This window comes from Panthera pardus, unplaced genomic scaffold (assembly GCF_024362965.1).
Source record: "Panthera pardus isolate Hobbes unplaced genomic scaffold, ASM2436296v1 HiC_scaffold_24, whole genome shotgun sequence".
Classification (NCBI taxonomy): Eukaryota; Metazoa; Chordata; class Mammalia; order Carnivora; family Felidae; genus Panthera; species Panthera pardus.
Window position 1 is genome coordinate 110323246 of NW_026526810.1, and position 16160 is coordinate 110339405.

Genomic DNA, 16160 nt, shown 5'->3' on the forward strand with positions numbered 1-16160 from the left:
TAACCTAGTACATCTAAAAGTTTTTATTTCAACATGTAATTAATATAAAAATATACTTGTCTGACTTCTCCTCTAGCGAGTTAGCTCCTTAAGGAAACAGAAGCATTATCTGATTTGGTAGCATCCCCAACACCTATCACAATGTCTGGTTTTGTAGAAGAAACCCTGACAGTGTGTGTTGATTAAAGGGTATTAATGTTTGGTTTTCACACTGCCCCATACAGTTCCTTAAATTGATGTAAAGCAAAAGAGAGAATGCAAGGATTGCTGAGTATAACCACTGATTTACAAATTAGTTAGATGTGAGTAGTCATGTTTTCATTAAAGATTACTTGTATTCAACCCATTTCCACAATGGATTTGAGACAAACTGGGAGTAATCATACCTTCCATGTAGAGTTACTGAAAGTAAAGGTTTTTTGGGGAAAGATTCTTTAAAATGATGACAAATATTGATAATGTAAGACCATAGTCCCATATCCACAATTATGAAATCCAAAAGCCCCTGAAAAAACCAAAAGGCTTTGTGTCATTCATTTGATAGAAAAATCTAACCTGAACCTATTGTTGTAATTTAAGACTACTTATATGTTTCACTATATAATATATATATTTAAAAAAATTTTTTTTAACATTTATTTTTTTTTTGAGAGACAGAGACAGAGCGTGAGCAGGGGAGGGGCAGAGAGAGAGGGAGTCACAGAATCCAAAGCAGGCTCCAGGCTCTGAGCTGTCAGCATAGAGCCCAACACTGGGCTCAAACTCACGAGCTGTGAGGTCATGACGTGAGCTGAAGTTGAACACTTAACTGACTGAGCCACCCAAGTGCCCCTCACTATATATTTATTAATGTGTTTATTTTGTGGTTCTAAGACTTTGAGGGAGCATTAAAAACATACAGTATTTGCATTGTACTACCTTTATAAAATCTGAGAAAAATACGAATTCCAAACACATTTAGTCTTAAGGGTTTCAGATACAGAATCCTGGATTTGTTAAGTCTTTTTTCGTTTTCAGTGCATCTTCTGAGCACATGTAACCATTATTATTTAAAAACAATTATAGTAACTCTACATAACAGACCTCCCCAAAACCCAGTGCCTTAGAGTATTTGACTCCATATTTGCCTCAAGTTGCAGGACTGTGGATCAGCTAGGGTAGGTCTGCTTTGCATGTTTTATTCTGGGGCCCAGGCTGAAGGGGCAGTGGCTACCCATGGTAAGCTCCTCTCAAGGCAACAGCAGAAGCAAAAGAAGACCAACTCCACAAGCAAAATTCAGCAGTCTGCTTGTGTCACATCTGCTGAGATCCCTTTGACCAAAGCAAGTTAGATGATTGTGCACAAAGGCACAGGGTGGCTAGTAGGCTGCACCCACCTTGACGCCAAAGCAGAGCCTAGCTCGATATCCCGGGCGTGGGGAAGTCTGTTTTTCCCTGGGAGATGCTGGGGAGGGAGTGAATATTTGCTGAATAATAATCTAATCTACCACAGATGGCTCGCAGAAGTAGAGTGGGACGGAGGAGGGAAAAAAATCACCAAATAGATATATCACTATCATTGCTCTTTTTGGAGTCTACCACCTTCACAAAGCCTCTTGTAAGACTGAGGAAATTGTTTGCTCCCAGTCTCTTAAAATTCAGAGTCTTTCCAGTGTATATTCCTGAAGTTTTAAGTTAATTTCAAATTATTTTTATTAACTTTAATTATGAATGCAGTTTGGAGATTGGTTACATTTATTGTTGGATGTGAGGTTTTGAAAACTCAAATAGAGGCTCTCCCAGCCCATCCATATAATCAGAACTTGGGCGGCCTGTCCAGGTTTGATGTCAAACTAACATCAAAGCTGATAAATAACTTTTGTGGAAAATAAATCACAGTCTCATTTGGCACTTAAAAACTTCTTAGCATCACGATACAAAGGTACTTAAAAAAATACTTTTGGTGGGTTTTTTTTGTTTTTTTTTTTAATGTTTATTTATTTTTGAGAGAGTGAGTGCAAGCAGCGGAGGGGCAGAAGGAGGGAGGGAGACATAATCTGAAGCAGGCTCTTCACTGTCAGCGCAGAACCAGATGCAGGGCTGGAACTCATGAACTGTGAGATCATGACCTGTGCTGAAGTCGGATGCTAAACCAACTGAGCCACCCAGACGCCCCTATTTATGGTGGTTTTCTAAGTGAAGAAGAAACTAGTCAATTGACTAGAGTCATTAAACCACCAACTCTTTGTGCTGGACAAGATCGTGATAAGTTTCACGGAGATGTTTGTTTATGTGGAATACAGATTTTGTTGGAGTGCCTGGGTGGCTTGGTCCGTTAAGCGTCCAACTCTTGATTTTGGCTCAGGTCATGATCTCAAGGTTTGTGGGTCCAAGTCTGGAGTCAGGCTGTGGGAGCCTGCTTGGAATTCTCTCTCTCCCTCTCTCTCTGCTCCTTCCCCAGCTTGTGTATGTGCACACTCTCCCCAAATAAATAAATAAATAAACTTAAAAAAAACACACACACACAAATTTTTACGTTTATCTCTGACAGTGAAGAAAGAAATATCAGTAACTAAGTAAGCTTACTGTAAGAGTTTGAGGTTTAGTTGTTACCTTGAGATGGAGTGAGAGACAGAAATGTATGTTTCTGTTGGTGCTTCCTTAAATGGGACTTTTAATAAACTTATTTTTGGGATTCTAAACCTTTGTTCTTATGATACTTTTTGAAGTGCTGATGGATAGGTTTTCTGATTAGATGGACTTTTGTTCAGCATATGTAAGCTTTGAGATTATTTGTATTCTTCTGGGGTTTTTTAGTATCATTGTGTATAATGGAAATTTTAGTTGCCCATCAGAGAAGGATTTCTTTTTCCTTTTATTTGATTGAGCAGGTGTCTTGAGAAAAAGGAAATGGATGGCAGTGAATTCAAGTGTTGTGCTCTGTCAGTCTCAGAAAATCTTTAGCAGGTGGCCAGAGAGAGAAAACAGCAAAATCTACTTCCGTCCCCTTGCAGTTCGGGTCACAAGATCTTCACTTCCCAACAGCTATCTTTTGGGGGGGTTTTTTGTTTGTTTTTTTGTTTTGTTTTGTTTTTTTGGTTCTCAGGGCAAGAATGCTAAGAATGTTATAAAATCAAGTAGTGCCCTTTGCCACACTGCCTGGACAGTTGGACAGTTGGGTCATTGGCCTTCTTCATGTAGTACTCAATTGTTTTCAGCTGTTACTGGACCAGAATCAAATCAGGCTTTGCCTGTGCCTTTCTTTGTACCAACAATGTTTGTTTGTTCACCAGGCCAGGCTGGTGCTCGCCTGTGCTTCCTGCTGAGCTCCATGTAAAGAGCAGCCCTTCCAAGAAGGGTCACCCTGTAGCTTTGTGATCTTCAAAGCATCAGTGGAAGCATGAGCTTTCTCTAAGTGAACTGGAAAAGACCTGGCCTGGGCATCAGAATACTTGGGTTCTGGAACCGGTGTTACTTGCCCCATAATCATGCACTGGCAAATTCTTTCACCTTTCCTGACCCTTAATTTTTCACATGTAAATACAGGATGTGCCTTTGAAAGTGATATTGGGATATGCCAAAGTGACTACCACATTATTGATGCTTCTTACAAGACTTGTCTGAGAAATCTCCAGTGTGATAATCAGTTTGTGTGGTTTCTTGTAATACCTGAACAGATCCTATAAACCTAAAGCTACTAGTAGAAACTACTAAAGTTAAAATGACCAGATACAAATACTAGGAGTATATATTGGGAAAACTTTTGACACTTCAATTTTTAATTTAGAGTTAGATCAGTCATTGAAGTTTAAGATCTCATTTACTAGGTTTTTTTTAAAGATTTCATTTACTTCTAAGCAGCAGTTCTAGTAGTAATAAAAATCAGCTCACTATAACTTTTTTTGTTTCATAATGTAACTTAATGCTTATTGTAAACTCCCAAAGGGCAGGGATGAGTTTGTTACACAGAGGCAACATAATGTAGTATGTGAGCCGTTGCTTTGCTCCTTTGCGTACTGGATGTGACCTTGTGCAAGTTAGTAGACTTCTGTGTGCCACATGGCTTTCATATGTAAAGTGGATGAAGTGAACGCAATTAGTAAATCCCCTCAGTGTCTGTCTCTGAGTTTTGGTGTAAATAGATAGCCAGTAGGGGTGCCTCGGTGGCTCAGTTAAGCATCTGACTCTTGATTTCAGCTCAGCTCGTGATCTCACAGTTAGTGAGTTTGAGCCCCAGTTGGGCTCTGTGCTGACAGCGAGAGCTTGCTCTCTGCCTTTTTCCCCCGCTCGCGGCTCTCTCTCTCAAAATAAAAAAATGAACGTTAAAAAAAAAAAAGCCAGTAAACTACTATTTAGTAAATAGACAATCACTTTTCATTTCCTATTTTATCTGGTAATATACTTTACTTACTTTTTATTTATTTTTGCCCGCATGACCCCTTCTTGTATTTTGCTTGTTTCATTTGGCTAACACTCTCTTATTTATTTGTTATTTTGTTTCTGAGGGATTATATGAGAATATTAATGACAGATTTCTGAAGGTTTTTCTGTAATAGAGCTATACTTCAAATGATCTGGTATAGCAGGCAATCAGTGGAAGTGACCAACTTGTAGCTTTTTCTGTTTGCCATCCTCTGGCATTTCTGGGTTAGCTGAGGTGATAGGTACTATACTGGATGTTTTTGTGGGAAAGAAGGGGATAATATGTGCTCTGTTTGCTGATCATTAATGCTACATTAATGTTAAAATTTCAATGAGATAGTCAACTTTAAAAAATCTTAGAAGCATAGATCAGAATATTTACTTTGAATGTTTATTGGACTTATAAAAAAATATATCTGTTCTATTGGCATGCAGCTCTCTTTTAGGTAAGCTAACATACATGTTGCCAAGTCTTAATTTTATTCGTTTTAAGAGACAGGAACAGTGGTATGAATAACCATAAACGTAGGTTTACTTCCACAAAAATCTCTGAATTTTTAAATTGAAGCATATAGAAATGTGCACACATCATAGGTACAGAGCTGAGTGCGTTTTCACAGACTGAAATCCCTGTGTAACTAGCACCCAGATCAAGAAGCAAAACATTACCAATACTCGCAAAAACTTCCCAAATATCCACTTTGAGTAAATAACCACCATAAAGGTGACTGTTGTCTCTATTTGTATGTTTAATTAACTTTATTTTTAAAACAGATTTACATTAGTTATGTCTTATTTAGTTAATATTAATTTGCAATCCCCTGATTTCATGTCAGCTAACCATGGGCTGAAGCTGGAAGGGAGGACAAAGGTTGGCATGGTATATAAAAGTATGTAGGATAGGAGGGAAGCATACCTTGATTAAAAATTTGTCATGATTTAAATGATCTAGGTATAGGTAATTAAGGGTTAATTTGAACTCAGTACTAGAGGAGAAAATTACTTTCTGAGTGTGTGTTTTTAATCTGCCTTCGGTGTTTTTGATGAAAAATCACTAGAATGTAAAAAGAAGAGTATTTACAGGGTAGAGGATACCCAAGTTGAAAGTGAAAATGAAACCGGACATTGACAAAATACTTTCATGTGAGTGTGTAAGTGGTAATGTCTTACGGTGTGTAAATGAGAATACTGCTTAGGTATACAAACAGATTTTTTTTTCCTTCTGTATTTCTGAAGACTTTCTATGAAAAGGGAAGTTGAAATAAAAATATTGGCTGGTGGAAATTAAGGCAGACAGGCAAATGGGAATGTGTCCCCACCCCCCCCTCCCCCCAGGGTGAACTCTGGGAGACCGAATGGAATGTGTAAATAAGGCTGGGCCGGGATGCAAAGGAGAGACCTAAGGCTGGGAGTTAGGAGTCTGTGATTTTTGTCCTGGTCTGCCCAGTTGTGTGATTTTAAGCAAGTCGCTGAACTTAGGTCCTCTTCTGCTTTTGTAAAATGGGTATGTTACCTGCTTCCCCTGGCTCGGGGGCATTGTGGTAAGGATAAATGAGATGACAAAGAGAATTTTGCAAAATTAAAAGCACTAGACAATTTTACAGAGATAGAAAGGTTAATTTGGATTAGTCATCATAGGAAAAGGAATGTTGAAGAGAACATTCTTTCATATCATTTAGGTCCCTTTGCTCTAAATCTGAAATCATTAGATAGATTTGTGATTGAAAATACTTGGTTTCTCAAGTAGATTTACTCATTACCAAACTGACAAAAGTTTGTCACTTGAAGTTGATGGCAGATTAATACATTTCTGGTTTACAAATTGGTATTATAAGTGTTTGATTCATGTGAATAGATTTGCAAGGGTTTGATCAACTCTGGGTGACCTGGTAAAATCCTATTTCAGACCTGATCCGGGAGCCTGCAAATGACAGCAGCCTGAGAGGTCCTTAGAAAGCTTGGCTTGGAGGAGAACACATGAAAGAAAGGTTTGTTTTGGCTGAATGTAATTTATGGAAGTGTTTGAAAATAAAAGTATAATTGTAATGCACAAAGGATTGTTTTCTTTTTCCTTTTTCAGAACCCCAAGAGGTTTTGTTTTCTGTGAAAAAGTATTTCTATACGTTTGCTCCAATGACAGAGTTACCTGCACCCTTGTCTTACTTCCAGAATGCACAGATGTCCGAGGACAACCACCTGAGCAATACTGTACGTAGCCAGGTACAGTGTCAACCCCTGAAACTGCCCTTGCCAGACTATGGATTCAGTGACCTCCTTCCCTCATTTCCAAGAGAGGCTGAGGGGACTGAGCAAGCTTTCTCTGCTTTATCAAATTTACCTGTTAGCTGAACTTCAACTGAGGGCAAAGCATTGTACCATTTAGTGCTGGGGACACAAGGCTGTGTGAGACGTAGGTGTTAATATAGTTTCTCCCTGCCTCAGATATCGCCTCCTCTATGAAAGCCTCTCCAACTTCCCCAGCTATTTGTTATTTTACATTAACTTACTCTTACTCTTCCATGGGCCGAGTACATTTTATTTACTTTTATTTTTTCAGTACCCGGCATGGTTCCTGACAGTGCCCAGTAAATGCTCATTGGGAGAATGCACAGTGATGAATGCAAGACTGAGTGTAGAAATCCTAAGAGAGTTCAAAGGAGGGGCACCTGGGTGGCTTAGTTGGTTAAGCATCCTTCTTTGGCTCAGGTCATGATCTCACAGTTCATGGGTTTGAGCCCCAAGTTGGGCTCTGCGGTGACAGCTTGGAGCCTGGAACCTACTTCAGATTCTGTATCTCCCTCTCTCTGCCCCTCCTTGCTCATGCTTGCTCTCTCTCTCTCAAAAATAAACATAAACATTAAAAAAAAGAGTTCAAAGGAGAGAATCAAGAAAGGGGTGTAATTAGTGTTATGAGACACAGATGTCCAACCTGCCTGCAACTCTGTTAGCTAATCATTACAGATTGAATGTAGATCCCACAGATGGACTGTGAGATAGCTGGGAAATTGGTAGGATTTTTAGAGATGGAGCCAGAATGGGGGAACATAGAAGGCCAACTATAAGCTATGCAGGCTGTGAGGGGTCAGGTCGGGTGGGGTGGGATCAGACTTTCCCCTGTTAGAACCAGAGAGCAGAACCAGTGGTGGAAGGAAACAAGTTCTGGGTCAATAAAAAAGAATTATCTCATAATTTGTTGTACATCTGAAAGGGTGCGGACTGCCTTGTGGCTTAGTGTGTGTTTGTCACTAAAAGCAGTTCCAGAGAAGGCTGGAAAACTACCAACCACATCTGCAGAGAGTTAGTCTGTGGAATGAGCAATGAGCTAGAGCACTAACTAGATGGCCTGGAAGTGCCCTTCACACTAAGATTTAGGATTCCAATTAAGGGTCAAAATGTGAGGAGGAAGGCTTCACAAAATATTCTTTGATGAATGGGTAGGATTATAGTAGAGCAAACTTCTATCACCACTGATAGAAGAAATAACACTAGTGGAGGAAGAATTTTCCTGAAATATAAATAGACAGGGAAGCTGTATCCAGAGATATGTCATCAGAGGCAGGTCACACTGTACTGCCAGAACATTTTTAATCAAGTGAGATCAAGTTAAAATAATTATCAGGGGAAGCCCTAAAAGGGAACACAAGCTGTAAAGGGTAGTATGTAGTCCGAGGGGTGTGTGAAGGAAGGGAGAGGAGAAGAGTTTTTACCTCAGTTCTTGGTTGATAATGGGTGTTACAAAGACTGGTTTTTGTGGAAACATGTTTGTAACAGCAGCTCGATATGCTCCTTTTTGCTATTTCCCTGGAATGGATTTAAACCAAAAAAAATTTTTTTTTAATGTTTATTTTTGAGAGAGACAGAGACAGAGCATGAGCCAGAGAGGGACAGAGAGAAGGGGAGACAGAATCTGGAACAGGTGCCAGGCTCTGAGCTGTCAGCACAGAGCCTGACGCGGGGCTCGAACTCACCAACTGCGAGATCATGACCTGAGCCGAAGTCGGACGCTTAACTGACTGAGCCACCCAGGTGCCCCTCCCCGGAATAGATTTTTGAAAAGTTAGCATGAGACCAGATTATGAAGTTCCTTGGTAGTTTCAATGCCACAGACTTTGTAAAACTGTTACTTCAGAGTCGGGAGAGGGAAAATGGGGACAGTCCCAACTTAGTTTCTGGGTACCCCTTCCTTAACTAGAGCAGCTCCTACTGTATCTTTTTATATATTGATCTTCTGTGGATCCATTTGAACAAAAGATTCCACCACTAACAAATTTTGGGGAAAAACAACAACAACACAGTTATATGTCACCTATTTGTTCCAAACCTTCCAAAGGTATCTCATCTCAGAAAAAATCAGGTCTGAGGTCTTGACCGGATTCTTCTCCTCTGCCCCCATCCCTGTCTTATCTCTTATTAACCTCTCCCTTACTCACTGCTTCCTCATTTCTATCTCTGGGTCCTGGATTATTCTCCCATTCTTCTCAGATGGCTTTCTTCACTTGCTTTATTTAGGTCACCTCATGAGTCACCCTATCAGTGAGGCCTTTCCTTCCTCTACTCCCCTTCCCCACCCTACTACCCCTTATACCCTTCCATGCTTTACTTGTGCATAGCACATATCAGCATTTCTACCATACTGTCTACTAACTTGTTAATGTGTTTATCTGCCTCCCTTTACTGTGTAACCCTGTATCCCCAGCTGTGGGAATGGTGCTTGGCACATAGTTAGCTCTCCATTGTTAATGCAGTATTACTTACATCCCTCACACTCAGGTTTTGTGGGGCTTTCATGGTATATATATATATATATATATATTTTTTTTTTTTTTTGGTCTGCCTTGTTTTATACCTTAGTGATTGATAAATTGAAATAAAGGGCGCTATAGAGGAGTTACAGTTGACATGGGATTTTTATTGATAATTACATGTACTCGTGTAATTTTAGCAAGTTTTAGTGCTAATGTTGTCAGTGGTACCTTCCAGATCTTTTAGGGGACCACTGCCTAGAAAACCAGGCCTGATTTATTTAATTTTAACCCTGCCATTGATTATGGGATATCAAATAAGTTTAACTTTTGTTTATCTTCTTAAAAATGTCTTCTGCAGCTTACAAATATCTTCTGTATGCATTCTCATACTTTCCAGTTACCATGGGATAGGTATTATTCCCATTTTGCAGTTTAAATGCTTGTCCAAGATCACATAGAAAATTATAGGACAAACCTGGTACATAAAACTGTGCTTTCTAATGTCAAGCTTCCTCCAGTGTTCTTTCTGTTCTTACAACTATCTCTTACCCCAGGAAAATGTTACAATACTGAAAGGAGATATTGTATGAAAAAATTCTGGGGAAGGAAAATACAAGTCTTGTGTATTCATTTTGCGCCAGTGTACTTGAAACAAAACAAAACCAAAAAGGAAAAGAATCTCATTGTTACGGTTTTTTTTTTTTTTTGCTATAAAGAAGCCATTGTGTACATGCTTTGGTTGGTTATGAAAAAATGGGGGTAAGTCCAAATTTAAATTGAATGTAGATGACTGTTTTTGTGGATTAATTGAAAGTAGCTCTTTTATTTCCCCTCTTGGAGAGTGGATTTGTTAGATACAAGCACATGAAGACAAGCCTCTGCAGGCATCAAAAGTCCTTATCAGGCTTATTTCTTTATTTGCTCAGTGGCTAGTTTAGAAGAATCACAAGGAAATTGAGAGATGTGGAAAGTTTCAGTCTTTCCATGCTGCTCAGGAAAGGAAACTAACATATTGAATGTCTTCAGTGAGTTAGACCCTGTGCTAGATACTGTCACAAACATTAGTTTTAGGGCCATATATTTAGGGCCTCTGAATTAAAGTGCTATTAAAATGTTCTGTTAAGGTGCTTATCTATGACAATATATCCCCTAGAGTGTGCATGTAGGTTATTTTAAATATTATAAAAATAAATGAACATTCATTTAAACATATTTTTGAAACTAGAAGGAAAGTAGAAGGAAAGTAACTTTCTTACAGAATTTATTCAGATATCAGTGTAAAAAATGGACTTCTATTCCTTTACTCCATCTCTTCCTCCAACGTCAGGAGCATCTGTAGTCTTGAACTTATGGGGCTATCCTTTGGGTTTGGGGGACCTATGAGGATTCAGGAACAGTGATGAATTGGCAATTAGCGGTTGTGGCTGAGTGACCTATAAATAGGCCCTTTAAAGGAAAGAACTCTCATCCAGGTGTAATTTGAAACAGCTGTTTGTAAGTTGGTTTAATTCACTTAATTTCTTAGTACCTCATTTTTCCCATCTGTATAATTAAGATGGTTTATTAGATAAATTCTCTCTCCTAAGTTTTGTTGTGACCAGGAGTTAGGGTGGCCAACTGTCCTGGTATGCCCAAGACCGAGAGGTCCCTGGAACACAGGGCTTTCAGTTTTAAAACTGGGACAGTCCTGAGAAAATAAGATCAAGGTGATTACCCTATGAGAAGTATAATGAAATTAAAATCATTTGGAGCTGATTAACCCAGTCTTACTCAGTTAGATGACTTTGTTGTGTAACTTCAAGTATAATTGCAATGGTATATCGTTAGTGTTCAAGTAGAAGATAACATTTAAAACATTTCTGTCTTTCCAGAAACAAAATGTTGCCCATGACTTCATTCCTCCATCCTTAGCAGATAGAGGATGGGCTGCCTTAGCCCAGAAAAGAGGTTTTCCTTTTGTCAGCTATGGGTAATCTCATTCACAGTGAAGGGAGTTAGAGTTTGATGAGATTAGTCAAGAGAGCTGAAAAATTGTGGTCTTGTTTTAATCCAAATATTTATTTCTGAAATTTTTAATATGAAGTATTTTAAGCGTATGCAGGAAGTATGACAAATAATGTAATAAGTACCCATTTACCTACCACCCAACTTTATTAAACTTTAATGTCTTGTCATGTTTGCTTTGTATACTTTGTTAATTTTGAAGAGTATTTTCACTAAGGTTTTTCTGTTTCTGTTATATATTGATCGTACATGAAATGAAATCCTCACCAAACTAAACAAAATTTGCAATTAATTTGGACAGGTGGTCTAATTATATAACAGAAAGAAATTAAAGATAAAATTGGAGCCTCTCTCCCATATTCCCCTTCTTATTTTCCTGGCCTTTAGTTGCTATCCTGAATTTAGTGTTTGTCATGCTTACTATATTTATGAACATAAGCGATATTTAATATATCACCACTTTGCAGGTTTTAAAACTGTGTATGAAATATATGTGTGTATGTGAAAGTTGTAGAAGAAAATTCCCACATTTTTGAAATGCATAAGTACATGTTGCAGAAGAGACCTGTTTTTGGAATTTATGTATATATAGACGCATAAAGCTCTAGTTCATTCGTTTTTTATTTATTTTGTGAACGTATAAAAATGATCTAGTTTTTGTTTATAAATATTTAATAGTTTCCAGTTTTTCACAGTAACCAGCAGTGTTGCAATGATACTCTTATTCATTAATCCTTCTGCACATGTAAGAGCTTCTCAATGATAATCACTATGATTGGGTATATGGATCTTACATTGTATTAGAGTTTGCCAGTATGTTTTCTGAAGTGGTTGTATATCAAGAGCATACAGCAGTTTTCATTCTTTTATATCCTGGCCAGTTTTTGGTATTGTCTGACTTCGTGTGTATCAGTTGGATGGGTTTGAAATGACTCCTCAGGTTACTTTAATTGTATTTTCCTAGTTTCTAGTAAGGTGGAACTTTTTTCCTTATGCTTATTGGCCATTTGCATTTCCTCTTCTGCGAATTGCCTGTTTATGTTCTTTGCCCATTTTTCTACTAGTTGTCTTTAAAAAAAATTTTTTTTTAATGTTTATTTTTGAGGGAGAGAGAGAGAGACAGAGTATGAGTGTGGGAGGGGCAGAGTGAAAGGGAGACACAGACTCCGAAGCAGGCTCCAGCTCTTGAGCTGTCGGCACAGAGCCCAACGTGGGGCTCGAACTCACGAGCCATGAGATCATGACCTGAGCCAAAGTCGTACGCTTAACTGACTGAGCCACCCAGACGACCCTAGAAATTTGTTTTTAAAAGAAGTTTTTGAATGTGAAGAAAAGTTGCAAAAGGACAGTGTGCTATTTGAGGAATATCTATGGAAAGGGGAGAAGCATTCAAGGTTCTCTGTGATGAGTGAGTAAGAGTAGTAGGAGAGTTGGAGCAACTGATGTAAAAGAAACTAAAACAGCATGCTAGCATTGGGTCTTTGAAAGCGCCTGTATTGATCGCCATATATTACATTATGCCCTCGAGGTATGTTTGTCAGTCTCCAGTTTAAAAGACTGAAATGTTTACAATGCATTTTAGAAAATTTTCCTTAAAAAATAGTAAGTTTTGGGGTGCCTGGGTGGCTCAGTCTGTTGAGCGTCTGACTCTTGATTTCGGCTCAGGTCGTGATCCCAGGGTCTCCTGGTTCGCAGGCTCAAGCCCTGCACTGGCGCTGTCAGCCGTACTGTAAACACGGAGCCTGCTTGGGATTCTCTCTCTCCCTTTCTCTCTGCCCTTCTCTCTCTCTCTTTTCTCCCTCCCTCTCTCAATAAGTAAATAAACATTAAAAAAAATAGTTTGGTATGTCACAGGAGCTAAGTGGAGAATTCATTTTATTCTTTTTCTCTCAAGAAAGTGTGCCTTGCTTACTTAGAGGTGGCATTCTATCAAAAGTTTTTACTTTTTTTTCCATTAGTTTACTCACCACCTCTAACTAGAAGCTAGCTAATGAGTCAACTATTTCTGACAGAGGCCAAAGCTTACAAGTTGTGAAATAGTTGAAGTTCTTGGTTTCCTAAATGTATTGTATAGTTTGGATATTAAAGTAGCTCTAACAAGAACATTATTTGGGCCTTTTTCTGTAGTTTGTGATCTGTCATAATCCTTAGGTTTACTTTTACTGTACCTGTTAAAATAGTTTGTAATGTTTTATTTTTCTGGTGCAAAATTTTGATGAGTAGAGCTCTTTTTCCTTGACTTGTCATCATTTTTTGCCAGAAGCCTCCATTTCATCTGATGTGACAGGAATATACTGGAACTAGAGAAAATTGAAAGTATAAACTTCAGAATAGTGAAAATTCATGTTTTGAGTTGGTGTAGATTTACATCTTTTATGTGGATTAGCTGAGACCTTAGTTTTCTAAAACATAGAAGAATTTTTTAGAGTAAGTCTAGGATTTTTTTATATTGTTGATTAGCCTTTTTAAAACATATATTAGAGGGGCGCCTGGGTGGCTCAGTCGGTTGAGCATCCGACTTCAGCTCAGGTCATGATCTCACACTCCATGAGTTTGAGCCCCCGCATCTGGCTCTGTGCTGACAGCTCAGAACCTGGAGCCTGCTTCGGATTCTGTGTCTCTCTTTCTCTCTGCCCCTCCCCTGCTCATGCTCTCTCTGTGTCTCAAAAATAAAATTAAAAAATATTAAAAAAAATTAAAATGTATATTGGAGCAGGGAGTTTCAAACCTTCTTGTGCATTGGAATCCTCTGGAAGAACTGTTAATAAAAATTATTTGACTCCCAACCCCAAAGTTACTGATTCTGTAAGTCTGAGATAGGGTCACAGAGTTTGCATTTCTGATCCGTTCTCAGAATTTGCCAGTGCTTTCGGTCTGGGGTTTGAGAACGAATTATTTAGGTAAAGAAATGAAGGGAAAGTGACATCAGAGAAAAATGATAAGATTCATAAATGGGATTTTGGAATTTTTATTCATGTTCCTTTATTCTGACCTAAATTTTCTAGACCTTAAAGAAATAGTCAACAGCCTTTTTGATTTACACTAGAAAATGTCAGTCCTTTGTAAATGAAATAGAAATAAATAAAATAGAAACCTTAAAGTAGTAATCCATTGAAAGATCAATAATGATTCTCTATATAAAGCAATTGCTGAAGTGTACTTATGTGAGTCCAATACCTTCAGTTGCTAAATTTATAAAATTACAGCATGTTTAGTCTTTAAAAATAAAGGTTTTCTGCATTATCTTTTTTTAATTCAAAACGTTAAATGCGAAGAACTTTATTAAGTTGTTAGCAAATCATAGACTGATAGAACTAACCTCATTTCTCTCTTCTCTTCTCTTCTCTTCTCTTCTCTTCTCTTCTCTTCTCTTCTCTTCTCTTCTCTTCTCTTCATGTTTATTTTTGAGAGGGATAGGAGAGAGAGGGAGACAGGATCCAAGCAGGCTCTGTGCTGTCAGTGCAGAGCCCAGTGCAGGGCTCGAACTCTCGAACTGTGAGATTGTGACCTATGCCAAAGTTCGATGCTTAACGAACTGAGCCACCCAGGCGCCCCCACAATATAAAATTATAAACTTAAGTGTGGCAATAACTGCCATGAATAAAGTAAAAAAATAAACTGGGCAAAAACAAAACAAATAGAAACAAACAAACAAAAAAAAGAAAAAATAAACTGGACAAATTATTATTATGCTGATAATGCATAATATATGCATAATATATGCATTATACCTTAATGTACAAAGAATTCTTATGAAGTCAAAAGAAATATGAACAATTCATTAACAGCATGGCCAAAGGATTTGAACAATGCTAATATAAGAAGAAATATTAATGTCTGTAAATATATGAAAAGACTAGTTGATCAACCTTAATAATAAGAAGAAACACAGAAGTGAAAACTTTTAATTTTTCACCTATCAGTGAGCAAGGATTGAAACCCACTATGGGGTGCCTTGCTGTCTCAGTAGAGCATGCAACCCTGGGTTGTAAGTTCAAGCCCCATGTTGGGGGTAGAGATAATGTAAAAAAAAAAATAAAAGAAACTCCTTGCTACTAAAGATATGGGGAGATAGGCATTCTCATGTGTTGCTCATGGGAGTTTAATTTGTGTTTATTTGGTTAATTTTTTTTGATGTTTATTTTTGAGAGAGAGAGAGACCGCATGCAAGCAGGTGAGGGGCAGAGAGACAGGGAGGCACAGAATCTAAAGCAGGCTCCAGGCTCTGAGCTGTCAGCACAGAGCCTGACATGGGGCTTGAACTCATGAACTGCAAGGTCATGACCTGAGTCGAAGTTGGATGCTTACCAGATTAAGCCACCCAGGCTCCCTAGTTTCTGTTTATTTGGAAGCAAGTTGTCAATTGAGTCTGCAAATACATAGGCCTTTTGGAGATAATTTGGCAGTTAAGTCTAAAAATGTACACACATTTTGACCTAGGATTTCCACTTTTGGAAATTTATGTTATACAAATATTACCATAAGAGTGCCAAGAAATGTAGACAAGCATATTTGTTGAAGCATTATGTGTAACAGTGAGAATTTTCAGATAATTTCAATAGTGTGTTACTTACGGCTTATCCAATCAGTAGTATAAGGTAATGGTTAATAGTAGGATTTTTTTTTTTTTTTTTTTAGCTTATCCAATCAGTAGTTAAGGTAGTATAAGGTAGTACCTTATATCAGTAGTATAAGGTAATGGTTAATAGTAGGCTTTTTTTTTTTAAGTTGATTTATTTATTTTTGAGAGAGAGAGCACGTGAGTGAGCACACAAGCCAGGAAGGGGCAGAGAGAGAGGGAGACACAGAATCCAAAACAGGTTCCAGGCTCTGAGCTGTCAGCACAGAGCCCGACATGGGGCTTGAACCCAGGTACCCTGAGATCATGATCTGAGCTGAAGTTGGATGCTCAACCAGCTGAACACCCAGGCACCCCCTAAGTATAATCTTTTAATTACAATAGTAAAACTTAAAAAAAAAGCAGGGGTGCCTTAGTTGGTTGAGTGTCCA

The 16160-nt window shown here is 38.2% G+C and overlaps 1 protein-coding gene across 2 annotated transcripts in view; it reads left to right on the forward strand.

The window, feature by feature from the left end:
* PSEN1 (presenilin 1) overlaps nucleotides 1-16160 on the forward strand; it is a 72070-nt gene that overhangs the window by 3296 nt on the left and 52614 nt on the right. Inside the window, exons 2-3 of one of the 2 annotated variants that reach the window (XM_019427059.2) lie at nucleotides 6308-6389; nucleotides 6482-6621. In XM_019427059.2, coding sequence (XP_019282604.1) covers nucleotides 6535-6621 — 87 coding nt within the window. In that variant the 5' untranslated portion in view covers nucleotides 6308-6389; nucleotides 6482-6534. The remainder of the gene's footprint in view (nucleotides 1-6307; nucleotides 6390-6481; nucleotides 6622-16160) is intronic. The other variant, XM_019427061.2, reaches the window with a different exon arrangement.